General features: G+C 44.9%; 1 protein-coding gene across 1 annotated transcript; it reads right to left on the reverse strand.

The window, feature by feature from the left end:
* Nucleotides 1–17,559: 17,559 nt before the first annotated feature.
* LOC123082792 (uncharacterized) lies at nt 17,560–19,680 on the reverse strand. The gene is made up of 2 exons (XM_044505038.1): nt 19,368–19,680; nt 17,560–18,596 (listed from the first exon to the last, which is right to left on the reverse strand). Exons 1-2 carry the CDS (start codon nt 19,548–19,550, stop codon nt 17,775–17,777), a joined length of 1,005 nt encoding a protein of 334 aa, XP_044360973.1. The 5' UTR covers nt 19,551–19,680; the 3' UTR covers nt 17,560–17,774.
* Between the last annotated feature and the right edge of the window lie 6,661 nt (nt 19,681–26,341).

Genomic DNA, 26,341 nt, shown 5'->3' on the forward strand with positions numbered 1-26,341 from the left:
TTTTCTCTAGGAACACGTTGAAGTTGGGGGCAACATTAGCGTGGGCCATTTGATCTACAAGACATATTGCAAAGAATTTTAGACCATGTTCATGATAATTAAGTTCGTATAATCAAATTATTTAATGAACTCCCACTCAGATAGACATCCCTCTAGTCATCTAAGTGATACATGATCCGAGTCAACTAGGCCGTGTCCGATCATCACGTGAGACAGACTAGTCATCATCGGTAAACATCTTCATGTTGATCGTATCTTCTATACGACTCATGTTCGACATTTCGGTCTTCCGTGTTTCGAGGCCATGTATGTACATGCTAGGCTCGTCAATCAACCTAAGTGTATTGCGTGCGTAAATCTGGCTTACACCCGTTGTATGCGAACGTTAGAACCTATCACACCCGATCATCACGTGGTGCTTCGGAACAACGGATCTTAGCAACGGTGCACAGTTAGGGGGAACATTTTCTTGAAATTATTGCGAGGGATCATCTTATTTATGCTACCATCGTTCTAAGCAAATAAGATGTAAAACATGATAAACATCACATGCAATCAAATAGTGACATGATATGGCCAATATCATTTTGCTCCTTTTGATCTCCATCTTCGGGGCGCCATGATCATCATTGTCACCGGCATGACAGCATGACCTCCATCATCATGATCTCCATCATCATGTCTTCATGAAGTTGTCTCATCAACTATTACTTCTACTACTATGGCTAATGGTTAGTGATAAGGTAAAGTAATTACATGACGTTTATGTTGACACGCAAGTCATAAATAAATTAAGACAACTCCTATGGCTCCTGCCGGTTGTCATACTCATCGACATGCAAGTCGTGATTCCTATTAAAAGAACATGATCAATCTCATACATCACATATATCATTAATTGCATCCTTTTGGCCATATCACATCACACGACATATGCTGCAAGAACAAGTTAGACATCCTCTAATTGTTGTTGCAAGTTTTTACGTGGCTGCTATAGGTTTCTAGCAAGAACGTTTCTTACCTACGCCAAAACCACAACATGATATGCCAATTTCTATTTACCCTTCGTAAGGACCCTTTTCATCGAATCCGATCCGACTAAAATGGGAGAGACAGACACCCTCTAGCCACCTTATGCAACTAGTGCATGTCAGTCGATGGAACCAGTCTCACGTAAGCGTACGTGTAAGGTCGGTCCGGGCCGCTTCATCCCACGATGCCTCCGAATCAAGATAAGACTAGTAACGGCAAGTAAATTGACACAATCGACGCCCACAACAACTTGTGTTCTACTCGTGCATAGAAACTACGCATAAACCTGGCTCATGATGACACTGTTGGGGATCGTTGCAGAAATTAAAAAATTTCTACGCATCACCAAGATCAATCTATGGAGTAACTAGCAACGAGAGAGAAGGGAGTGCATCTTCATACCCTTGAAGATCGCGAGTCGGAAGTGTTGCAAGAACGCGGTTGGAGGAGTCGTACACGTAGCGATTCAGATCGCGGCCGAATCCGATCTAAGAACCGAACAACGGCGCCTCCGCGTTCAACACACATGCAGCCCGGTGACGTCTCCCGCGTCTTGATCCAGCAAGGAGGAGGGAGTGGTCGAGGAAGAAGGCTCCAACAGCAGCACGACGGCGTGGTGGTGATGGAGTGGCAGTTCTCCGGCAGGGCTTCGCCAAGCTCATGCAGAGGAGGAGAGGTGTTGGGGAGGGGAGGGGCTGCGCCGTGTTGCAGCCCTCCCCTCGCCCTTCTATTTTTAGGGAGAAGGGGGAAGGGGGCCGGCCCCTCTAGATGAGATTTAAAGGGGGCGGCGGCCAAGGGGGAGGGGGCTTGCCCCCCAAGCAAGGGTGGCGCCCCCCTTTAGGGTTCCCCCCAAACCCTAGGCGCATGGGCCCTAGGGTGGGATGGCGCCCAGCCCACTAGGGGCTGGTTCCCTTCCACCTACAGCCCATAAGGCCCTCCGGGGCAGGTGGACCCTCTTGGTGAACCCCCGGAACCCCTCCGGTGGTCCCGGTACAATACTGGCATACCCCCGAATATTTCCGGTGACCGTATGATGACTTTGAAGGAAATATGCCCTAGAGGCAATAATAAAGTTATTATTTATTTCCTTATAATCATGATAAATGTTTATTATTCATGCTAGAATTGTATTAACTGGAAACATAATACATGTGTGAATACATAGACAAACAAAGTGTCACTAGTATGCCTCTACTTGACTAGCTCGTTAATCAAAGATGGTTATGTTTCCTAACCATGAACAATGAGTTGTTATTTGATTAACGAGGTCACATCATTAGTTGAATGATCTGATTGACATGACCCATTCCATTAGCTTAGCACCCGATCGTTTAGTATGTTGTTATTGCTTTCTTCATGACTTATACATGTTCCTATAACTATGAGATTATGCAACTCCCGTTTGCCGGAGGAACACTATGGGTGCTACCAAACGTCACAACATAACTGGGTGATTATAAAGGAGCATTACAGGTGTCTCCAAAGGTAGATGTTGGGTTGGCGTATTTCGAGATTAGGTTTTGTCACTCCGATTGTCGGAGAGGTATCTCTGGGCCCTCTCGGTAATGCACATCACTTAATCCTTGCAAGCATTGCAACTAAATGATTTAGTTGCGGGATGATGTATTACAGAACGAGTAAAGAGACTTGCCGGTAACGAGATTGAACTAGGTACTGGAATACCGACGATCGAATCTCGGGCAAGTAACATACCGATGACAAAGGGAACAACGTATGTTGTTATGCGGTCTGACCGATAAAGATCTTCGTAGAATATGTAGGAGCCAATATGGGCATCCAGGTCCCGCTATTGGTTATTGACCGGAGACGTGTCTCGGTCATGTCTACATTGTTCTCGAACCCGTAGGGTCCGCACGCTTAAGGTTACGATGACAGTTATATTATGAGTTTATGCATTTTGATGTACCGAAGGTTGTTCGGAGTCCCGGATGTGATCACGGACATGACGAGGAGTCTCGAAATGGTCGAGACATAAAGATTGATATATTGGAAGCCTATGTTTGGATATCGGAAGTGTTCCGGGTGAAATCGGGATTTTACCGGAGTACCGGGAAGGTTACCGGAACCCCCCGGGAGCTAAATGGGCCATGATGGGCCTTAGTGGAAAAGAGAAGAGGCAGCCCTACATGGGCTGTGCGCCTCCCCCTTCCCCTAGTCCTATTAGGACTAGGAGAGGTGGCCGGCCCCCTCTCTCTCTTTTCCCCCTCCGCGAATCCTATTCCAACTAGGATTGGGGGGGGGGAATCCTACTCCCAGAGGGAGTAGGACTCTCCTGGCGCGCCACACCTTGGCCGGCCAGCCTCCCCCCTCTAGTCCTTTATATACTGAGGCAGAGGCACCCTAGAACACACAAGTTGATCCACGTGATCTATTCCTTAGCCGTGTGCGGTGCCCCCTGCCACCATAGTCCTCGATAATACTGTAGCGGAGTTTAGGCGAAGCCCTGCTGCTGTAGTGCATCAAGATCGTCACCACGCCGTCGTGCTGACGGAACTCTTCCCCGACACTTTGCTGGATCGGAGTCCGGGGATCGTCATCGAGCTGAACGTGTGCTCGAACTCGGAGGTGTCGTAGTTTCGGTGCTTGATCGGTTGGATCGTGAAGACGTACAACTACTTCCTCTATGTTGTGTCAACGCTTCCGCAGTCGGTCTGCGTTGGGTACGTAGACAACACTCTCCCCTCTCGTTGCTATGCATCACATGATCTTGCATGTGCGTAGGAATTTTTTTGAAATTACTACGAAACCCAACAGTGGCATCCGAGCCTAGGTTATTTATGTTGATGTTATATGCATGAGTAGAACACAAGTGAGTTGTGGGCGATATAAGACATACTGCCTACCAGCATGTCATACTTTGGTTTGGCGGCATTGTTGGACGAGACGACCCGGACCAACATTACGCGTACGCTTACACGAGACCGGTTCCCCCGACGTGCTTTGCACATAGGTGGCATGCGGGCGACTGTCTCTCCAACTTTAGTTGAACCAAGTATGGCTACGCCCGGTCCTTGCGAAGGTTTAAACAGAGTCTATTTGACAAACTATCGTTGTGGTTTTGATGCGTAGGTGAGATTGGTTCTTGCTTAAGCCCGTAGAAGCCACGTAAAACTTGCAACAACAAAGTAGAGGACGTCTAACTTGTTTTTGCAGGGCATGTTGTGATGTGATATGGTCAAGACATGATGCTGAATTTTATTGTATGAGATGATCATGTTTTGTAACCGAGTTATCGGCAACTGGCAGGAGCCTTATGGTTGTCGTTTTATTGTATGCAATGAAATCGCGATGTAATGCTTTACTTATTACTAAGCGGTAGTGATAGTCGTGGAAGCATAAGCTTGGCGAGACGACAACGATGCTACGATGGAGATCAAGGTGTCACGCCGGTGACGATGGTGATCACGACGGTGCTTCGGAGATGGAGATCACAAGCACAAGATGATGATGGCCATATCATATCACTTATATTGATTGCATGTGATGTTTATCCTTTTATGCATCTTATCTTGCTTTGATTGACGGTAGCATTATAAGATGATCTCTCACTAAATTATCAAGAAGTGTTCTCCCTGAGTATGCACCGTTGCGAAAGTTCTTCGTGCTGAGACACCACGTGATGATCGGGTGTGATAGGTTCTACGTTCAAATACAACGGGTGCAAAACAGTTGCACACGCGGAATACTCAGGTTATACTTGACGAGCCAAGCATATACAGATATGGCCTCGGAACACGGAGACCGAAAGGTCGAGCGTGAATCATATAGTAGATATGATCAACATAACGATGTTCACCATTGAAAACTACTCCATCTCACGTGATGATCGGTTATGGTTTAGTTGATTTGGATCACGTAATCACTTAGAGGATTAGAGGGATGTCTATCTAAGTGGGAGTTCTTTAATTAACTTGATTAACTGAACTTAAATTTATCATGAAACTTAGTACCTGATTAGTATCTTGCTTGTTTATGTTTGATTGTAGATAGATGGCTCGTGCTGTTGTTCCGTTGAATTTTAATGCGTTCCTTGAGAAAGCAAAGTTGAAAGATGATGGTAGCAATTACACGGACTGGGTCCGTAACTTGAGGATTATCCTCATTGCTGCACAGAAGAATTACGTCCTGGAAGCACCGCTGGGTGCCAGGCCTGCTGCAGGAGCAACGCCGGATGTTATGAACGTCTGGCAGAGCAAAGCTGATGACTACTCGATAGTTCAGTGTGCCATGCTTTACGGCTTAGAATCGGGACTTCAACGACGTTTTGAACGTCATGGAGCATATGAGATGTTCCAGGAGTTGAAGTTAATATTTCAAGCAAATGCCCGGATTGAGAGATATGAAGTCTCCAATAAGTTCTATAGCTGCAAGATGGAGGAGAACAGTTCTGTCAGTGAGCATATACTCAAAATGTCTGGGTATAATAATCACTTGATTCAATTGGGAGTTAATCTTCCAGATGATAGCGTCATTGACAGAATTCTTCAATCACTGCCACCAAGCTACAAGAGCTTCGTGATGAACTATAATATGCAAGGGATGAACAAGACTATTCCCGAGCTCTTCGCGATGCTGAAAGCTGCGGAGGTAGAAATCAAGAAGGAGCATCAAGTGTTGATGGTCAACAAGACCACTAGTTTCAAGAAAAAGGGCAAAGGGAAGAAGAAGGGGAACTTCAAAAAGAGCGGCAAGCAAGTTGCTACTCAAGAGAAGAAACCCAAACCTGGACCTAAGCCTGAAACTGAGTGCTTCTATTGCAAGCAGACTGGTCACTGGAAGCGGAACTGCCCCAAGTATTTGGCGGATAAGAAGGATGGCAAGGTGAACAAAGGTATATGTGATATACATGTTATTGATGTGTACCTTACTAATGCTCGCAGTAGCACCTGGGTATTTGATACTGGTTCTGTTGCTAATATTTGCAACTCGAAACAGGGACTACGGATCAAGCGAAGATTGGTTAAGGACGAGGTGACGATGCGCGTGGGAAACGGTTCCAAAGTCGATGTGATCGCAGTCGGCACGCTACCTCTACATCTACCTTCGGGATTAGTATTAGACCTAAATAATTGTTATTTGGTGCCAGCGTTAAGCATGAACATTATATCTGGATCTTGTTTGATGCGAGACGGTTATTCATTTAAATCAGAGAATAATGGTTGTTCTATTTATATGAGTAATATCTTTTATGGTCATGCACCCTTGAAGAGTGGTCTATTCTTGTTGGATCTCGATAGTAGTAACACACATATTCATAATGTTGAAGCCAAAAGATGCAGAGTTGATAATGATAGTGCAACTTATTTGTGGCACTGCCGTTTAGGTCATATCGGTGTAAAGCGCATGAAGAAACTCCATTCTGATGGACTTTTGGAACCACTTGATTATGAATCACTTGGTACTTGCGAACCGTGCCTCATAGGCAAGATGACCAAAACGCCGTTCTCCGGTACTATGGAGAGAGCAACAGATTTGTTGGAAATCATACATACAGATGTATGTGGTCCGATGAATATTGAGGCTCGTGGCGGATATCGTTATTTTCTCACCTTCACAGATGATTTAAGCAGATATGGGTATATCTACTTAATGAAACATAAGTCTGAAACATTTGAAAAGTTCAAAGAATTTCAGAGTGAAGTTGAAAATCATCGTAACAAGAAAATAAAGTTTCTACGATCTGATCGTGGAGGAGAATATTTGAGTTACGAGTTTGGTGTACATTTGAAAAATTGTGGAATAGTTTCGCAACTCACGCCACCCGGAACACCTCAGCGTAATGGTGTGTCCGAACGTCGTAATCGTACTTTACTGGATATGGTGCGATCTATGATGTCTCTTACTGATTTACCGCTATCGTTTTGGGGATACGCTCTAGAGACGGCCGCATTCACGTTAAATAGGGCACCATCAAAATCCGTTGAGACGACGCCTTATGAACTGTGGTTTGGCAAGAAACCAAAGTTGTCGTTTCTAAAAGTTTGGGGCTGCGATGCTTATGTGAAAAAGCTTCAACCTGATAAGCTCGAACCCAAATCGGAGAAATGTGTCTTCATAGGATATCCAAAGGAAACTATTGGATACACCTTCTATCACAGATCCGAAGGCAAGACTTTTGTTGCTAAATTCGGAAACTTTCTGGAGAAGGAGTTTCTCTCGAAAGAAGTGAGTGGGAGGAAAGTAGAACTTGACGAGGTAACTGTACCTGCTCCCTTATTGGAAAGTAGTACATCACAGAAAACTGTTTCTGCGACACCTACACCAGTCAGTGAGGAAGCTAATGATGATGATCATGAAACTTCAGAACAAGATACTACTGAACCTCGTAGATCAACCAGAGTAAGATCCGCACCAGAGTGGTACGGTAATCCTGTTCTGGAAGTCATGTTATTAGATCATGATGAACCTACGAACTATGAAGAAGCGATGGTGAGCCCAGATTCCGCAAAGTGGCTTGAAGCCATGAAATCTGAGATGGGATCCATGTATGAGAACAAAGTGTGGACTTTGGTTGACTTGCCCGATGATCGGCAAGCAATTGAGAATAAATGGATCTTCAAGAAGAAGACTGACGCTGACGGTAATATTACTGTCTACAAAGCTCGACTTGTCGCAAAAGGTTTTCGGCAAGTTCAAGGGATTGACTACGATGAGACCTTCTCACCCGTAGCGATGCTTAAGTCTGTCCGAATCATGTTAGCAATTGCCGCATTTTATGATTATGAAATTTGGCAGATGGATGTCAAAACTGCATTCCTGAATGGATTTCTGGAAGAAGAGTTGTATATGATGCAACCAGAAGGTTTTGTCGATCCAAAGGGAGCTAACAAAGTGTGCAAGCTCCAGCGATCCATTTATGGACTGGTGCAAGCCTCTCGGAGTTGGAATAAACGTTTTGATAGTGTGATCAAAGCATTTGGTTTTATACAGACTTTTGGAGAAGCCTGTATTTACAAGAAAGTGAGTGGGAGCTCTGTAGCATTTCTGATATTATATGTGGATGACATATTGTTAATTGGAAATGATATAGAATTTCTGGATAGCATAAAGGGATACTTGAATAAGAGTTTTTCAATGAAAGACCTCGGTGAAGCTGCTTACATATTAGGCATTAAGATCTATAGAGATAGATCAAGACGCTTAATTGGACTTTCACAAACAACATACCTTGACAAAATTTTGAAGAAGTTCAAAATGGATCAAGCAAAGAAAGGATTCTTGCCTGTGTTACAAGGTGTGAAATTGAGTAAGACTCAATGCCCGACCACTGCAGAAGATAGAGAGAATATGAAAGATGTTCCCTATGCATCAGCAATAGGATCTATCATGTATGCAATGCTGTGTACCAGACCTGATGTGTGCCTTGCTATAAGTCTAGCAGGGAGGTACCAAAGTAATCCAGGAGTGGATCACTGGACAGCGGTCAAGAACATCCTGAAATACCTGAAAAGGACTAAGGATATGCTTCTCGTATATGGAGGTGACAAAGAGCTCGTCGTAAAAGGTTACGTTGATGCAAGCTTTGACACTGATCCGGACGATTCTAAATCGCAAACCGGATACGTGTTTACATTAAACGGTGGAGCTGTCAGTTGGTGCAGTTCTAAACAAAGCGTCGTAGCAGGATCTACATGTGAAGCGGAGTACATAGCTGCTTCGGAAGCAGCAAACGAAGGAGTCTGGATGAAGGAGTTCATATCCGATCTAGGTGTCATACCTAGTGCATCGGGTCCAATGAAAATCTTTTGTGACAATACTGGTGCAATTGCCTTGGCAAAGGAATCCAGATTTCACAAGAGGACCAAGCACATCAAGAGACGCTTCAATTCCATCCGGGATCTAGTCCAGGTGGGAGACATAGAGATTTGCAAGATACATACGGATCTGAATGTTGCAGACCCATTGACTAAGCCTCTTCCACGAGCAAAACATGATCAGCACCAAGGCTCCATGGGTGTTAGAATCATTACGGTGTAATCTAGATTATTGACTCTAGTGCAAGTGGGAGACTGAAGGAAATATGCCCTAGAGGCAATAATAAAGTTATTATTTATTTCCTTATAATCATGATAAATGTTTATTATTCATGCTAGAATTGTATTAACCGGAAACATAATACATGTGTGAATACATAGACAAACAAAGTGTCACTAGTATGCCTCTACTTGACTAGCTCGTTAATCAAAGATGGTTATGTTTCCTAACCATGAACAATGAGTTGTTATTTGATTAACGAGGTCACATCATTAGTTGAATGATCTGATTGACATGACCCATTCCATTAGCTTAGCACCCGATCGTTTAGTATGTTGCTATTGCTTTCTTCATGACTTATACATGTTCCTATAACTATGAGATTATGCAACTCCCGTTTGCCGGAGGAACACTTTGGGTGCTACCAAACGTCACAACGTAACTGGGTGATTATAAAGGAGCATTACAGGTGTCTCCAAAGGTAGATGTTGGGTTGGCGTATTTCGAGATTAGGTTTTGTCACTCCGATTGTCGGAGAGGTATCTCTGGGCCCTCTCGGTAATGCACATCACTTAAGCCTTGCAAGCATTGCAACTAAATGAGTTAGTTGCGGGATGATGTATTACAGAACGAGTAAAGAGACTTGCCGGTAACGAGATTGAACTAGGTATTGGAATACCGACGATCGAATCTCGGGCAAGTAACATACCGATGACAAAGGGAACAACGTATGTTGTTATGCGGTCTGACCGATAAAGATCTTCGTAGAATATGTAGGAGCCAATATGGGCATCCAGGTCCCGCTATTGGTTATTGACCGAAGACGTGTCTCGGTCATGTCTACATTGTTCTCGAACCCGTAGGGTCCGCACGCTTAAGGTTACGATGACAGTTATATTATGAGTTTATGCATTTTGATGTACCGAAGGTTGTTCGGAGTCCCGGATGTGATCACGGACATGACGAGGAGTCTCGAAATGGTCGAGACATAAAGATTGATATATTGGAAGCCTATGTTTGGATATCGGAAGTGTTCCGGGTGAAATCGGGATTTTACCGGAGTACCGGGAAGGTTACCGGAACCCCCCGGGAGCTAAATGGGCCATGATGGGCCTTAGTGGAAAAGAGAAGAGGCAGCCCTACATGGGCTGTGCGCCTCCCCCTTCCCCTAGTCCTATTAGGACTAGGAGAGGTGGCCGGCCCCCTCTCTCTCTTTTCCCCCTCCGCGAATCCTATTCCAACTAGGATTGGGGGGGGGGGGAATCCTACTCCCAGAGGGAGTAGGACTCTCCTGGCGCGCCACACCTTGGCCGGCCAGCCTCCCCCCTTGTAGTCCTTTATATACTGAGGCAGAGGCACCCTAGAACACACAAGTTGATCCACGTGATCTATTCCTTAGCCGTGTGCGGTGCCCCCTGCCACCATAGTCCTCGATAATACTGTAGTGGAGTTTAGGCGAAGCCCTGCTACTTTAGTGCATCAAGATCGTCACCGCGCCGTCGTGCTGACGGAACTCTTCCCCGACACTTTGCTAGATCGGAGTCCGGGGATCGTCATCGAGTTGAACGTGTGCTCGAACTCGGAGGTGCCGTAGTTTCGGTGCTTGATCGGTTGGATCGTGAAGACGTACGACTACTTCCTCTATGTTGTGTCAGAGCTTCCGCGGTCGGTCTGCGTTGGGTACGTAGACAACACTATCCCCTCTCGTTGCTATGCATCACATGATCTTGCGTGTGCGTAGGAAAATTTTTGAAATTACTACGAAACCCAACAGACTTCCCATATATAAATCTTCACCTCCGGACTATTCCAGAACTCCTCGTGACGTCCGGGATCTCATCCGGGACTCCAAACAACATTCGGTAATCACATACAGATCTTCCTAATAACCCTAGCATCATCGAACCTTAAGTGTGTAGACCCTACGGGTTCAGGAACCATGCAGACATGACCGAGACAACTCTCCGGCTATTAACCAACAGCGGTATCTGGATACCCATGTTGGCTCCCACATGTTCCACGATCATCTCATCGGATGAACCACGATGTCGAGGATTCAAGCAATCCTGTATACAATTCCCTTTGTCAATCGGTACGTTACTTGCCCGAGATTCGATCGTCGGTATCCCAATACCTCATTCAATCTCGTTATCGGCAAGTCACTTTACTCGTTCCGTAACACATCATCCCGTGACCAACCCTTTAGTCACATTGAGCTCATTACGATGATGTCTTACCGAGTGGGCCCAGAGATACTTCTCCGTCATACGGAGTGACAAATCCCAGTCTCGATTCGTGCCAACCCAACAGACACTTTCGGAGATACCCGTAGTGCACCTTTATAACCACCCAGTTACGTTGTGACGTTTGGCACACCCAAAGTATTCCTATAGTATCCGGGAGTTGCACAATCTCATGGTCTAAGGAAAAGATACTTGACATTAGAAAAGCTCTAGCAGACGAACTACACGATCTTGTGTTATGCTTAGGATTGGGTCTTGTCCATCACATCTTTCCCTTAATGATGTGATCCCGTTATCAATGACATCCAATGTCCATAGTCAGGAAACCATGACCATCTGTTGATCAACGAGCTAGTCAACTAGAGGCTCACTAGGGACATGATGTGGTCTATGTATTCACACATGTATCACGATTTCCGTACAATTATAGCATGAACAATAGACAATTATCATGAACAAGGAAATATAATAATAACCATTTTATTATTGCCTCTAGGGCATATTTCCAACACCAGGAGACTTGGAGAGGCCGTCAAGAAACAAGGGAGGAAGGCAAGAGGCAGGGGGTGCGCCTACCCCCCTAGGCGCGCCCTTCACCCTCGTGGGCCCTCTGTTGCTCCACTGACGTATTTCTTCCTCCTATATATATATCCACATACCCCCCCCCCCGCCCCCAAACATCTAGGAGCACCACGAAAACCTAATGCCACCGCCGCAACCTTCTGTACTCAAGAGATCCCATCTCGAGGCCTTTTTCGGAGCTCCGCCGGAGGGGGCATTGATCACGGAGGGCCTCTACATCAACTCCATGGCCTCTCTGGTGATGTGTGAGTAGTTTACTTCAGACCTACGGGTCCATAGTTATTAGCTAGATGGCTTCTTCTCTCTCTTTGGATCTCAATACAAAGTTCTCCTCGATTTTCTTGGAGATCTATTCGATGTAATCTTCTTTTGCGGTGTGTTTGTCGAGATCCGATGAATTGTGGGTTTATGATCCAGATTATCTATGAACAATATTTGATTCTCCTCTAAATTCTTTTATGTATGTTTGGTTTGGCCTACTAGATTGATCTTTCTTGCAATGGGAGAAGTGCTTAGCTTTGGGTTCAATCTTGCGGTGCTCGATCCCAGTGACAGAAAGGGAACCGACACGTATTGTATTGTTGCCATCGAGGATAAAAAGATGGGGTTTATATCATATTGCATGAGTTTATCCCTCTACATCATGTCATCTTCCTTAAAGCATTACTCTGTTCTTATGAACTTAATACTCTAGATGCATGCTGGATAGCGGTCGATGTGTGGAGTAATAGTAGTAGATGCAGAATCATTTCGGTATACTTGTCTCGGGCATGATGCCTATATACATGATCATACCTAGATATTCTCATAACTATGCTCAATTCTATCAATTGCTCGACGGTAATTCGTTTACCCACTATAATATTTATGCTCTTGAGAGAAGCCACTAGTGAAACCTATGGCCCCCGGGTCTATTTTTCGTCATATTAATCTTCCAATACTTAGTTATTTACTTTGCCATTTATTTTACTTTGCATCTTTATCATAAAAATACCAAAAATATTATGTTATCATATCTATCAGATCTCAGTCTCGTAAGTGACCGTGAAGGGCTTGACAACCCCTTTATCGCATTGGTTGCGAGGTTCTTATTTGTTTGTGTAGGTGCGTGGGACTTGAGCGTGATCTCCTACTGGATTCATACCTTGGTTCTCAAAAACTAAGGGAAATACTTATGCTACTTTGTTGCATCACCATTTCCTCTTCAAGGGAAAAACAACGCAGTGCTCAAGAGGTAGCAGGCCAAACTCGCGACGCCGAAGTACGCTGTAAAAGTTGTTCGGACTTTGTTGGCAACTCATTTGTTCCCGTACCGAGCCCCTAGCAAGTTAAGCCGGGGTATGTTTGTGAAACAACCATGGGAGGCGTATTTATTTGCAGAAAGACGTGGGTAATTAATTCGGATAGTGTGAACTGGGACCTGAGCGATGTGCCGATGATTAATTAACATATATATGCCACGACCTCGGTCATTTGATATGCCCTGTGTCGAAGGCAGAGGAAAAAAGGCATGTTACAGGCTCTAGAAAAAAGAGTGCATTCTACAAGAGTTTATTTTGGACCTCCTATCGCACGTCTCCGCCGCCTATCCTCGGCGAGGGGAATGCTTGAAGGAAGTAGCCCTATAGGTGAGTGTATGGATCCGAACTCCGATGGAGTCGGTTGTAAGTGTTTCTCCTTTGCGCTACCTGCTTTTAAGAAGTATTGAAAAAAAGGAAAGTATATAAAAAAACGTTACCGGAATGTTTGTAGACTTATCCGTATTGTGCTTCCACCGTTGCCCATGGTATCTTAAGTGCATAGTTATGTATACGCGGTATAGCTTCATCGTGTATATGAGATAGGTGGCGGAAGCCGAACTGCTATTTCTGTTCCGGATTTGATCGATCTTCGGGGGGGGCTTGTTTCTGGTCCCCTGCATTTGGCTGTTAAACCATTTCGTCGTCCCTATTGCCTTACGGCCCCGTTCCCTTGTGTTCGGTGTTGAGCTTGCCGGCCTGCTTGAGGACCCAACAGCTTCTATTGGTATGATTGACTAGATTATTGGGGTGGTCGTGTATCTGGCAGGGTCAGTCTAGTATCATGTCTAGGTTGGATGGTCCGTCTCTGTTCGCCTTGCATGGCTTTTTCCATTGACCGGGCTTGGGATTGCTGAATCCAGCGTTAACCCCTGTGTCACATGATCTATCGTTATCATTGTGACTGTTGTATTTGCTTCGTCGTGGCTTGCCATTGCCGTCTCGGATTTCAGAAGTGCGTGAGTTGCTGGCGCTATTGCTTCTATGAGCGAGCCAGCTATCTTCTCCCACGCAAAAGCGGGTCATTAGAGCGGTAAGGGCTGTCATGGATCTAGGTCCTTCTTGACCGAGGTGGCGTGCAAGCCATTCATCCTGGACGCTGTGTTTGAAGGCCGCAAGGGCTTCCGCGTCCGGACAGTCGACGATTTGGTTCTTTTTAACTAAGAACCTGGTCCAGAGCTTCCTTGCTGACTCTCCGGACTGCTGAACAATATTACTTAGGTCGTCGGCATCCGGTGGCCGGACATATGTCCCTTGGAAGTTGTTGCGAAAGGCATCCTCCGAGTCCTCCCAGCTGCCAATAGAATTTTCCGGCAGGCTATTTAACCAGTATCGAGCTGGTCCTTTGAGTTTTAGTGGTAGGTATTTGATGGCGTGAAGGTTATCTCCACGGGCCATGTGGATATGGAGGAGGAAGTCCTTAATCCATACCGCGGGATCCGTTGTTCCATCGTATGATTCGATATTCATGGGTTTGAACCCGTCTGGGAATTCATGCTCCATTACTTCATTTGTGAAGCACAGAGGGTGTGCGGCACCTCTATGTTGGACCACGCTGCGACGTACCTCTAACGGAGTCCATTTGCGGTTTTCAGCCCGAGCATGGCTAGGTTTGTCACGTCCGAATAGGTGGCCGTAGTCGCGTGTCGAGGTGTGTCCTTGCGATCCGTAGATCGCTCTTGGGTATCCTGTTTTACTACCCCATCCCTGTTGAAGGTTGTAGGTACAACCTTGAGCTGTTTTGTTCTTGCCTTTACGGTGAGGTGGGCGGTTTGTAGTTCGGCTTGAGTTGCCGCTTTGACCGGACCAAGTTGTGGTCGACCTTCCGCATTGTGTGACGATTGTACGAGCTCGAACACCTTATCGTCGCCTTGGGGTAGCGATCTATGCTTCGGGTAGCTTTTGGCTGGGCTACCAAGGCCGTATTTTTCGGCGGCTAGGACTTCGGTCCATCTATCATTAAGCAGATCTTGGTCAGCTTGAAGCTGCTGCTTCTTATTCTTCTTTAGGCTCCTTGTAGTGGCTATTAGTTGGCGTTTCAAGTGCTCCTTCTCGCGAGGTTCCTCAGGCACGATCAAATCTTCGGTGCCGAGGCTCACCTCATCCTCAGAGAGCGGAAGGTAATCGCCATCCACCGAATCTTCGTGTGTGGCCTGTTTACCGAGGCTATCCTGCCTGTCGTCTCGTTCATCATTAATTGCATCAACGGGGTCTTTATTGTCTTCAGCGTCATTGTCCATGCGGTCAATATTCTCGGAGTCGTAATCAAGTGTTTCGGTCGAATCCTCGACCGTGGCTATAAAGTGGGTGGCGAGTGGGAAGCGAAATTCTCCATTGTCGGCCCCTAGTTCGAGCCGGATATAGTTCGACTGAGAGTCCTCCGCTAAGGACAGAATTTTTAACGAGTTTAGCACATCGCCCAGAGTCGAGTGCTGAAAGATGTCTGCGGTGCTGAATTTGAAGATCGATAAATGATCAAGCTCGGCGTCCGCGGGCGCCAACGCCATCGAATCTGCGGCCTCCGTGGTGGGGTTAATCCTCCCATCTTTGGATGGCGCGGCCTGCTCCGGCTCTAGGACCAGAGCGGTTGCAGGAGTGATCTCCTGGATGCGGCCCGATGACAGATTTAAGTCATGATCATCGGGGTGATCGGGAGTGGCTACCGCGGTATCGAATCCGGCGAAGATCAAGTCTCCACGGATGTCCGCGATGTTGTTCAAGCTCCCGAATCTGACCTGATGGCTAGGGGCGTAGCTTTTGATCTGCTCCAGATGGCCAAACGAGTTGGCCCGCAGTGCGAAGCCACCGAACACGAAGATCTGTTCGGGGAGGAAAGTTTCTCCGCAGTCAGCGTCATTATTGACGATTGAAGGGGCCATCAAACCTTTCAACGACAACACAGCGGAACTCTCAATGAAAGCACTAATGTCGGTGTCAAAACCGGCGGATCTCGGGTAGGGGGTCCCAAACTGTGCGTCTAAGGTTGATGGTAACAGGAGACAGGGGACACAATGTTTACCCAGGCTCGGGCCCTCTTGATGGAGGTTATACCCTATGTCATGCTTGATTGATATAGATGAATATGAGTGTTACAAGAGTTGATCTACCACGAGATTGTAATAGCTAAACCCTAGAAGTCTAGCCTGTATGACTAAGGTATTGAGTATATCATGTTCGGACTACACCCTCTGGTTTATATAGACACCGGGGGATCTAGGGTTACATAGAGTCGGTTACACAAGATGGAATCTTCATAGTTGTTCGCCAAGCTTGCCTTCCACGCCAAGGAGAGTCCCATCCGGACACGGGTATAGTCTTTGGTCTTTATATCTTCACAGCCCATCAGTCCGGCCCATAGATAACAGGCTGGACGCCCGAGGACCCCTTAGTCCAGGACTCCCTCAGCCACCACTGCTCTGGATCCACCAGGGTGACCTTGTAGCATGTCGTGCTTCTGCGAGCGCCGAAGCCCGTCTCGCGAGCGCTGAAGCCACGACGGCCTTGGGCACCAGGAGCGGCTCGTCGTCCTGGTAGACCTTGGGCACGCCGGCAACCTTGGTAGGCGGTGGCATCTTGCTGGAATTGTCGGAGGTAGGTGACCGGTGGCGGATCCTTCGTTGGCAGGAGAAGGAGAGAAGTGGGGGTTGGTGGTTGTGGGCCAGTGAATAAAATAAAGGAGAGAGAGGTGGATGGCTGACAGATGGGCCAGGCCCAGACATAGGCGGACGAGACTGACATAGAAAACCTCCGTTCTGTGTCCGCCTCGGACCACAAATGCAACCCAAATTTGCGACTGGAATGGGTCCGAGCGGACACAAAGCAGACATAATATAGGAATGGGTCTACACGTTGGGCAATGCTTTTTGTTCGCACGGACCCAAACAGACACGCGCAAATGAAATGGGTTATAGCGTTGGAGTTTCTCTTATAGTGAGAGGTATCATAGGGATAGTGTCATAGGTGGTTGAATATATTAGTTTGTAGACTCATTTTGTCTCAGAAAGTGTTATGTGATGGTAACATATTATGTTAGCTCAAAAATCTGTCTCATTAACTATCTGCCACATTAGTGAACTTGTCTTGGGGATGTTATGTTACTGGTTAAGTTACTCGTATTATGACCAACCTTACGGAACTTCGATTTTTTCTGATTAAAAAATAAACTACCACCCAAAGACCGAACAACACATGAAGCGAGACCAACCCGACGACCGAAAATTGAAATACCCAAAATTTGATCATTTCGGTTCGGTACGGGCTCGGTCATCGGTTTTCAGGAAACGAATGCCCAGCCTACGCACCTCCATAAACCTAACACAACAAATGGATAAATAATCGACCCCCAGTAAAAATAATTGCATCTTGACCATCACGACGACCAAACACCATATGTAGAATTTATATAGGACTACATGGAATTCTTTCAATAAAGAGTACGAAAGCTAGCACCACAATACCACAGTTAAAAAACAGTACAACAAAATAACCAGATAGTTTCTACTCTATTGTATGGTATTCGAGCAGAAAACTAGTAAACAATACACTTGGTACTTAAGCCGAGGCAGGCACGTACCAAATTTCTCTTTACACGGGCCACAGAGAGCTGACTAAGGTCGTGCTCGTATCACATTAGTGACTTGAGCGACCGGGCTTTCACGGGCTTCTTCCCCATCTTCTTTGACGGGGTCTTGCTCACCTTAACGGTTTCACTGTTGTAGTCAGGTGCGTCATCATCGCTGATTTCCACATACCAACCATCGATAATGACGTCGGTGCAGTCGTCGTGCCTAGGCTCATCGAAGCATTCTGACGCCGACGCGCCTTGATGTTCTATATCATCAGCTCCAGCTAGACTTGCATTTAAATCAATGTGATCTAGAGTTGTATGCTCTTTCTGTTCAACAGGTTCTTGCACGCTGCTTGATCCATGGTGCCTCTTGGTGCTGCTTGATGGGCCAAACCCGCCGTAGTAGCAGAACCCTAAGTCCAAGCCCCGGTTGGCGACGATCCTCTTCCTCTGAGGTGGCTTCGAGATGGCACGAGGCTTTTGATCGGAGTGGTGCGAGCAGTACGAGTTGGGCTGGCTCGCAGGCCTCCCGCAGAACCACCTTTCGCTCTCGTTCTTCTTGCACGGCCATCCTCCACCGGCATCGTCACTCTCATTTGCCTCCACCTTCTCCTTCCCCTTCCCCTTTGTCTTCAACTTGGTCTTGTTCTTCTCTTCCTCGCCCTTCGTTGTGGTGCTCTTGCTTTTCTCACAGTTCTTCTCCACGATACATGGTTCCAAGATGACGCTATCGAGCATGTCAACGGCCATCTCCTCATTTTCCTCAATGGAGTTGGCACGGGTGGTGGCTGGGAAATGGCACCTAGATCCCCACGGGTGGTGTCTGCGAAGGCTAGGACGGCCATCCCAGAAGTAAGTCTCCTTGAAGTGCTTGTCATCCTGAAAAAGTTGAAAATGAAAATTCCGAAAATGAACCCCTGTTTAAGAAGATAAATATGCAATAATGAAAAGTGATGTTTAGTTCTGCGGAACTGCTGTGAAGGAAGTACATGAGAGCAGGCAAAGGGTTTGTGGATGTTTGTCTGAAATGTAGGCTTAGGTGCCCTGTGGTTAGGTCAAAACTTTTGTTAATGTTGTTTTAATCTTTGCTGTTAGCATTGTGCGGCAGATAAACTCCTGCACCTGGATGCTCATGCTGCTACACCTTGTTTTAGTTTCATTATCATTTGATTTTGGAACCTGATCCTTTGTGAGGATGGTATGCAAAAAATAGTAATCAGAAAATACATGCATTTCGACCTACACAGGTACATGTAAGTGAAATAGGGTGTAAGCGCGTAGGTACTGCTCGCATCGCTTCCAACCCTAGCAGACTGACCACAGATTACCGCGAGGGACAACACGACTGCCTCCAGAAACAAGCAAGCAAACATCACATGGACATGATTCCGTCCAGACACAAGCAAGCGCGCGAAGCGTGGAGGGATGGAAACCCTAGCTGGGACGTGTCTGCGCGGACGAGCCAGACCCGCGCGCGAGTACCAGCGGCCCGATGGGCAACCTCGGCAGAGGAGATCCAGCGATGGAGGCGGATCCACACGCTGCTGTGCAGCGGCCGGCGGCCGGCGGCGCGGAAATGTGCAATCGGTGCAGGAGCAGGATACGGCAAGCTACGAGCATGCACCGTGGGGGCGGGGGGAGGAAAATTACCACGGGATCTTGGACGCCGAGTTGGTCCATCAGGTCCGCTACCGCCATGTTCGTCACGCAGGGCGGCGGGCCGCCGGCGTCGGCTGGCGGGAGCGGGGGCAGATTGCGTCGGGGCGGCTGGGAGGAGGAGGAGGCGGAGGGGGCGACGCCGAGCAGGAGGGAGGCGGCCCTGCGGATCCGCATGGCTGGCGCCGGAGGGACGGAGAAAGAGGGGAGCTCTCAGGATCTGGATGGTGGCGCTGGCGAGGTAGGGTTTGGGATTTGGGCAAGAGGCAGGACTAACTGAGACGAAGGCAGGACACGCGAAGACCAGTGTGAGGTGGACGAGGCCCCACTTGTCCGTGACGGCAGCGACTTTGCTGAGAGTGGCGGACAGGGCCTGCTCACATCCGTGCTCCAGCAGGCTTAGCGGCTGTGATTGGTTGTTTGATGGCCCACACCCACACCTTCTCTTCCCCGTCTCCTCTGTTCTGACTGAAAAAACCGTATCCAAAATCAGAATCAGGGTACGCGACGAGATGCCTGGCGACGAAGCATCCTTAATATTCTTGTTAATAAGTGGCGACGCAGGCCTTGTGCTGCTGCAACAGCGCATCCTCACCGCGGTCGTGGTGCTGAAGGCAGCGCGTAGGCGGCCGCCCGCAGACGATCACGTCCAGACTGCCTGGGGCTGGCATTACGATCCATCAACGGTCCTGACGAGACTACATCTACTCCTTCCGTCCCGAATTACTTGTTTTTTTAGATTTGTCTCAATACGAATGTGTTTAGACCCGTATTAAGACAAGTAATTTGGAACATAGATAATACGTAGCATCTGCATATGCCGACCTCTACTACCACCTGCACTGAACGACACCGCGTTGTCCACCGACTGTCGCAATCCTAGTCACCATCAATAACTCATTTAGTGTATTTCTCTAAAGCAAAAGTGCTTTTCTTTTCGCAAAAGAGGTGATTTTCACCCGAATTTCATTAACAGCTCGTTTGGCACCCCTCATTTCATTTCATTTGATATAAATGAAATGAAATATAATCTCCATGAGGATTTCTTTTGGTTGGAATGGAAATCCAGTTGCAAAAATCATGTTTGGCTGCCACGAGGACTCTTGATTGAAATGACTATATCCTGCTTGGCTGCCATTTTGGCAAGAACTGATAAACCCACACATAGTCTGGCTTCAAAAAGGAACTTCATAACACACAAACATCATCTTTCCAAAAATTTAACATTCATGGGAAACATGAAACAAGTTGCGGCACGCAATATTTCATATAAGAAGCAGCTCCATAAAGCACAAATCCACATATTTAAATTCTATTGCAACTGACATGTCCATCTCCATAAAAGCACAAAATGTAGTTTGGCACAAGCGGTTTGCATTAAGCAAGGTTCGGCTGACAAAATAATAGACCTTATAATCACAAGTGCATTATGACAATAAAAACTGAATTTTTGCATCCAAGTAAGGTCATATAGCTTAACTCTAGGACCCATTTCTTTTTCATTCCATCATGCAAGGCTTAAAGAGATCGTAACATGATGTCATAGATCGTCAACATGTCATTTTCTAGCTCAGAAAGAATCACTACTGCGCACTTTCTTATCCTTGTCTTGTCACCAACTGAACTAGCAAATCTAACAATGAGGCATTAGTTAGACATAAATGAAAGGTAATGCATGCTCATAAAAAATGAATATATTTCTCATCAAGAAAATTGATCGACAATATTATATCTTTCGGAGTGTACGTATCAAGCAGGTAATGCATTCCCATCAAAGAAAAATGGAATATATTGCTCATCAAGAAATGTAACTCATTTAGGTTGGTACCAATCTCAGGTTTCAACAATAGAGAATGACAAAGAATCACAAATGTGTCATTTTAATAGTTTGCATGAATTGGCATTAGAGAATGGCATGTCATGAAAAAATTAGAACCTACTATTATGCGGATAGGGAACTTGTAAATCGAAAGAGACATCTGTACATTCAAGTTACTATTGATTGACTCTATTACTACGTAGTAGTACAAATTAGTCATGCTTCATGTGTGATCCAGTTATGTTATTGCAAAAATGTGTATTCTAATCTACAAGATTGTTAATCACTTACTTTAAATATTTGTTCACATCTGCAAGGTTGTTACTACAAATTAATAACCCACCCAACTTCATATAAAAGAAATAATAATAAGTTATATTATTCAGGCATGAAACACACATCATGTTTTGACATGATCAACATTTTGACAATGCTCTAAAAGTGCAAACACATCAACATGGTACAACCAATGCCAAAGATAAAAACAAAAGTAAAATAACAAGGAATGAGCAAACATAATGATAAGAAATTGGCAGGTTACTGAAGATAACCAGAAAGGAAAAAATGTACTGAACATACACTGATTTTTCAGACTTAGAGGTAGTAGCACATGGTATGAGGGCCCTCTAGTGAACATTGGAAGAAGCCACTGCCACATAACACAACAACAATGGCCAACAGTCACATTGCAAAAAGTAACTCGATAATGCATTATGTTGTCTTGCTGGTATATCAACATGCAAAATACAAGAAACAATGGTTGAGACCAAACCACATGACAAAATACAGCGTTGGATGAAGAACACATAATTTGTAGCTACTAACACTAGTGTTACTTTTGTGGCTACTTGGCTGATCAGTCGCGGGCAACACTGGTGGTGATAGTTACAACAGTATTTGCATGTGGAGGTAAGGGCGCGTCAGACCGGAGAATTTCTTGGAACTTATTATTGTCTCTTCTTGTACTACTACTATCATTGCTCAAATAAAAATAAAATGTAGAGAAAGGAGGGCATCCATCAGAACCATCAAGCAAGTACTACCATGCATCAGAACCACCATGAGGCATCTCAAGGAATAGTAGCAGGTTGTGTTATTTTAGGAAAACACTATCAAAGAACAACACCAAGTTTGATGAAATACACTAGGAAGGAATACTAGAAAGTTAAAGAAAGCACTATCAGGAAAATACTACGGAGAGTAAGCAACAACTATAACTAAAAAGAGAGGGATTTAACAACATACCTTGCTGATTTCTATTAGTCCCCATCACCCTCATTGGTTAGTTTGCTTGAGGATTCATTTCTTCTTCATTCTTTTGGCTGCACCTTAAGAGCCTTGAACTTGCGTTCATCCACCATGAGTATATCGTAAGTTGCTAAAAACCATCATTGTCTAGCCTCGCAACTGCATTGAGCACGACAAGTATATCTTCGGGAGAGGAGGGTTTCTCGAGAAGAGCAACCAGAGCAATATTAGCTTTGTAGTCGCTAGTGAAGTTATCCAGGTTTTCACCAAGCATAGATGCAACTGAGTCATCTGATTGATATCCTCTCCATTTCTTTTTCTCACCGGTTTTAGTTGAAGAAGTTGTAGTAGGCTCATTTTTTATGTTGTTGGCATTCTCTGCAACCATTTTGGCTACACTTTCAGCAGCTTTTCTAGCTCCTGTTCCAGTGGCATGGTCCTTCGAGAAGACAAGCATGATTGAATCCCTAGGACTTGATAACCTTGTGCCTATACTAAGCAACATTTTTGTTTGCCTGCAAAATAGAAGATAAATAGTATCAGACAAAAAAGTGAAACATAGGTGGTAAACAATAAATGTTGGAAGTAGCTTACTTGGTCAAGAAAGACTAAAAAACAGTGTCTAGAAAGCAAGGAATCAATTAAATCACTACACAATCATAAATTACCTATGTTTTCCTTTGTTATATGGCACAGCAAAACTTGGTTCTATATACTCAACACTATTCATTTTCTATGTTTTCCTTGGTCACTACACTACAGTACCTTACTTGCTCGAGAAAGACTAAAAATAGTGTTTATGTATGTAAACATACTTAGGAAACTCATCATTCATAAACTTAAACACATCTATTAAGGCTCAAGAAGTATAGAATAGTTGCTCCACACATCCTCACTATCAACCACAAGCTTGTTATGGGTCCTAATCCCACCCAAAACCACTCATTGACAACATCTTGCTGACAATGACATAGTGTCTATCACTTGTGTTGCACCTTGACATGACATTATCCTCTATGATATCCACACTATGCTTCTCATGAACATTCTTGACAACTACAGTGTAAGCATGTGGTTTTCACCCATTTTGAGCATGATCCCCTTTGTTGTAATGCTCCGCGGACACATTCAACATTGCCTGAGAGAGAGAGAGAGAGACTCAAAAATAGATATATGGAAATATGAACATACAAATGAATTCAATGATTGGCTCCCGAATAGCTCGGTTGGTAATATGCCCACATATTATTAGCTAAGTTATGTTGCTTGTTGTTCCACTCTGTTGCTGATTGAACATATATAATCATGCTTGGTTGTTGATTGAACATCTGTTATCATGTTTGGTTCTTCTGGATGTTCGATGGCAGCATCATGCATCTCATTATCCACGTCAATTAGCATTATATAGCATGCAGCTCTCTCATCCTATCTCTTAGGAAGTTATGCAATATGCAACAAGCATTAATGACACATATATGCGAGATGGTATTATTGGCATATTAATAAAAAAGAAAAAAAATAAATGGCTTCTTGGTTTTGCAATATACTATGTGATACCTCATTTTGTATGCAAAAAAATGAACTAGTCCTCAAAATAGCCCACATATCAACTTGAGTAGACCAAAAGTTCTCTCTGTCATATTCTTAGCTGATGCATGTTGCATATTATATTACTCTATTGGAGTGTGCAGGTTATTTCCATTCGCCAGCCATTCTTTTAAATGGTACCAGACATACCGCTATAGAGCAAAGAAGCCTGGACCATTAGTGTACACAATATCTACAAGGTAGTATTTTCCTAATGTTTGCAAAAATAATAATTATTAGATAGTATATTTCCTTTGAAATATCATAACTTAGTTGTTCTATCATACCAGGGCAGAGAAATTTCCATGTGGTACTACCAAAGCATATTGTTTTGACATTGCATCTCACAACACTCATGAATCTGATCCAGAACCTTCCCATCCAACTAAGACATACAAAAAGTCTATATTCCAGTCACAAACACCAAGCACATTAGTGGTCACATCTTGCTTCCTATTAGTGTATCTACCTTGCTTCAGAGCGGAAACATAGACCTCAACACGTGTGCCATCTAAAGCTCCTAGCCCATCTATTGTCCTTTGGTTGCTCAGCTAAAGGACTCAGCAACTTTATAAACTCATGAGACAAGGAAAGGATAGCTCTTAAGATCGCACTAAAGTATGCTGATTGTCTCAAGTGCCCATCAATACGTGCTTTCAATTAACTCATATTTCATCCCATGGCTTAACACAACCAGGAACACTGTGACTAATTCTTTCACTAACACATAAAGTGTGTCCCTCAACCAGATCTTTCACACAAGATAGTGAATAGGACCATAAACGACCATTTAGTTAGGCACAAAATATCATCACAATACTTATCAGAACCTTGATAAATTGATTTAAGAATCTATTTTCTAATCCTAATATCTGCCTCATCCTCTCTGAAATCATCAAGCTCTCTCATCCTCCCCTGACAATACGTGTGTTGAACCATCGCGACACTGACACAAAAATCCAGTTATTGTCCTCTTTCTTTTCTTCCTCCTCTCATCATGATGCAATGTGCTAATGTGCAAGTTTGACATCTATATTAGGATGGATTCAAAAAATAAAGGAGGAAAAATAAATTAAATTAGCAGAAGGCTATATGACTATCCATTTGTTTGCTTACATCACTAAAACACCCATCACCCTAAATTTGGAAGGAAAAGTAAGAGAACATAAGCCTCTTTAACATGACCAATTCCACATATATCAATATTCAGATTGATAACTTTCCACGAGAAAACAACACCACAATGTTCGTGATTAAAATCACTTACCTAAAAATAAATCTACTACTATGAAAGTTGGTAGTCAAAATGAAAAATATATGGAGAATAGGTTCTACAAAGAAATAATACTATGTAATGCTCAGGATACATCGCTTTTCAACTCTCAATTCTTCAATGTGTTGGCAGGGTAACTTGTTATATAACAAAACATTATATGTGACTGACACTTGCTAGTTGATTCCAATTTAAGCATTCAATGTCATGGGCCAACATTATGAACCATCCAGCATGCAACTTTATCTGCTAAAGCAAATCCATTGAAATGACAGCGGGGTGAGAGCACCAAATGGCAACCCTGAACCCTAAAACTCTCAACCATGGCAAGACACATGAAGCCCATAAGCAGCAGGATGGCTTCTAGACCACCTCAACTACAACTTCAAGCAACACATCTATCTCACACTTCCAACTCTTCAGTAATTAATCCAGGGGCGTACCTAACGATTTTTTTGAAAACAAACTTATTCAGGTAATATATTTGCTAGTCCATAGGAAGGAAGGGAGGAAAACGTGTGAGATGCGGAGGGGATAATGTAGGAAGTGGAGAAAGGGCTCACCATGTTGGCCCACAGAAAAGGGGTATGAGATCTGGCATGCAGTGGAAATGAAGAGGAGAATGGGTCTTGGCGGTTGGTCCTGGCCTTCGATGAGTTCGGGTGAAACCTGCTGAATTGGGGAACTTAGGGTTAGGGTTCAAGAAAAATAAAAGTGCTTATGGGAGGGTGGAAGAGAGAAGAGGTGGAGGAGGATACTTACTAAGGCAATGAGGTTAGGCGGACGGTGGCGCTCATCGGCGGCAAGATAGAGTCACAGAGAATAGAGGGCCGGGGCGGAGCAATAGGGGGTCATGGTGAAGGGGAGGGGGAGGGGACGAATAAGAGAGAGGACAGGAGAAATAGGAGATGGGTAGGGATCTCTAGAGACGGGGAATCGGAGCACCATGGATTGACAAGGTAAGGTGGGGGAGCGGGATCGGGGAGGGAGAGTGGTCTCGGGGATGAGGAGGAGATCTGCAGAAAATTCCAAATAAATGAC

This window comes from Triticum aestivum, chromosome 4A, assembly GCF_018294505.1.
Source record: "Triticum aestivum cultivar Chinese Spring chromosome 4A, IWGSC CS RefSeq v2.1, whole genome shotgun sequence".
Taxonomy (NCBI): Eukaryota; Viridiplantae; Streptophyta; class Magnoliopsida; order Poales; family Poaceae; genus Triticum; species Triticum aestivum.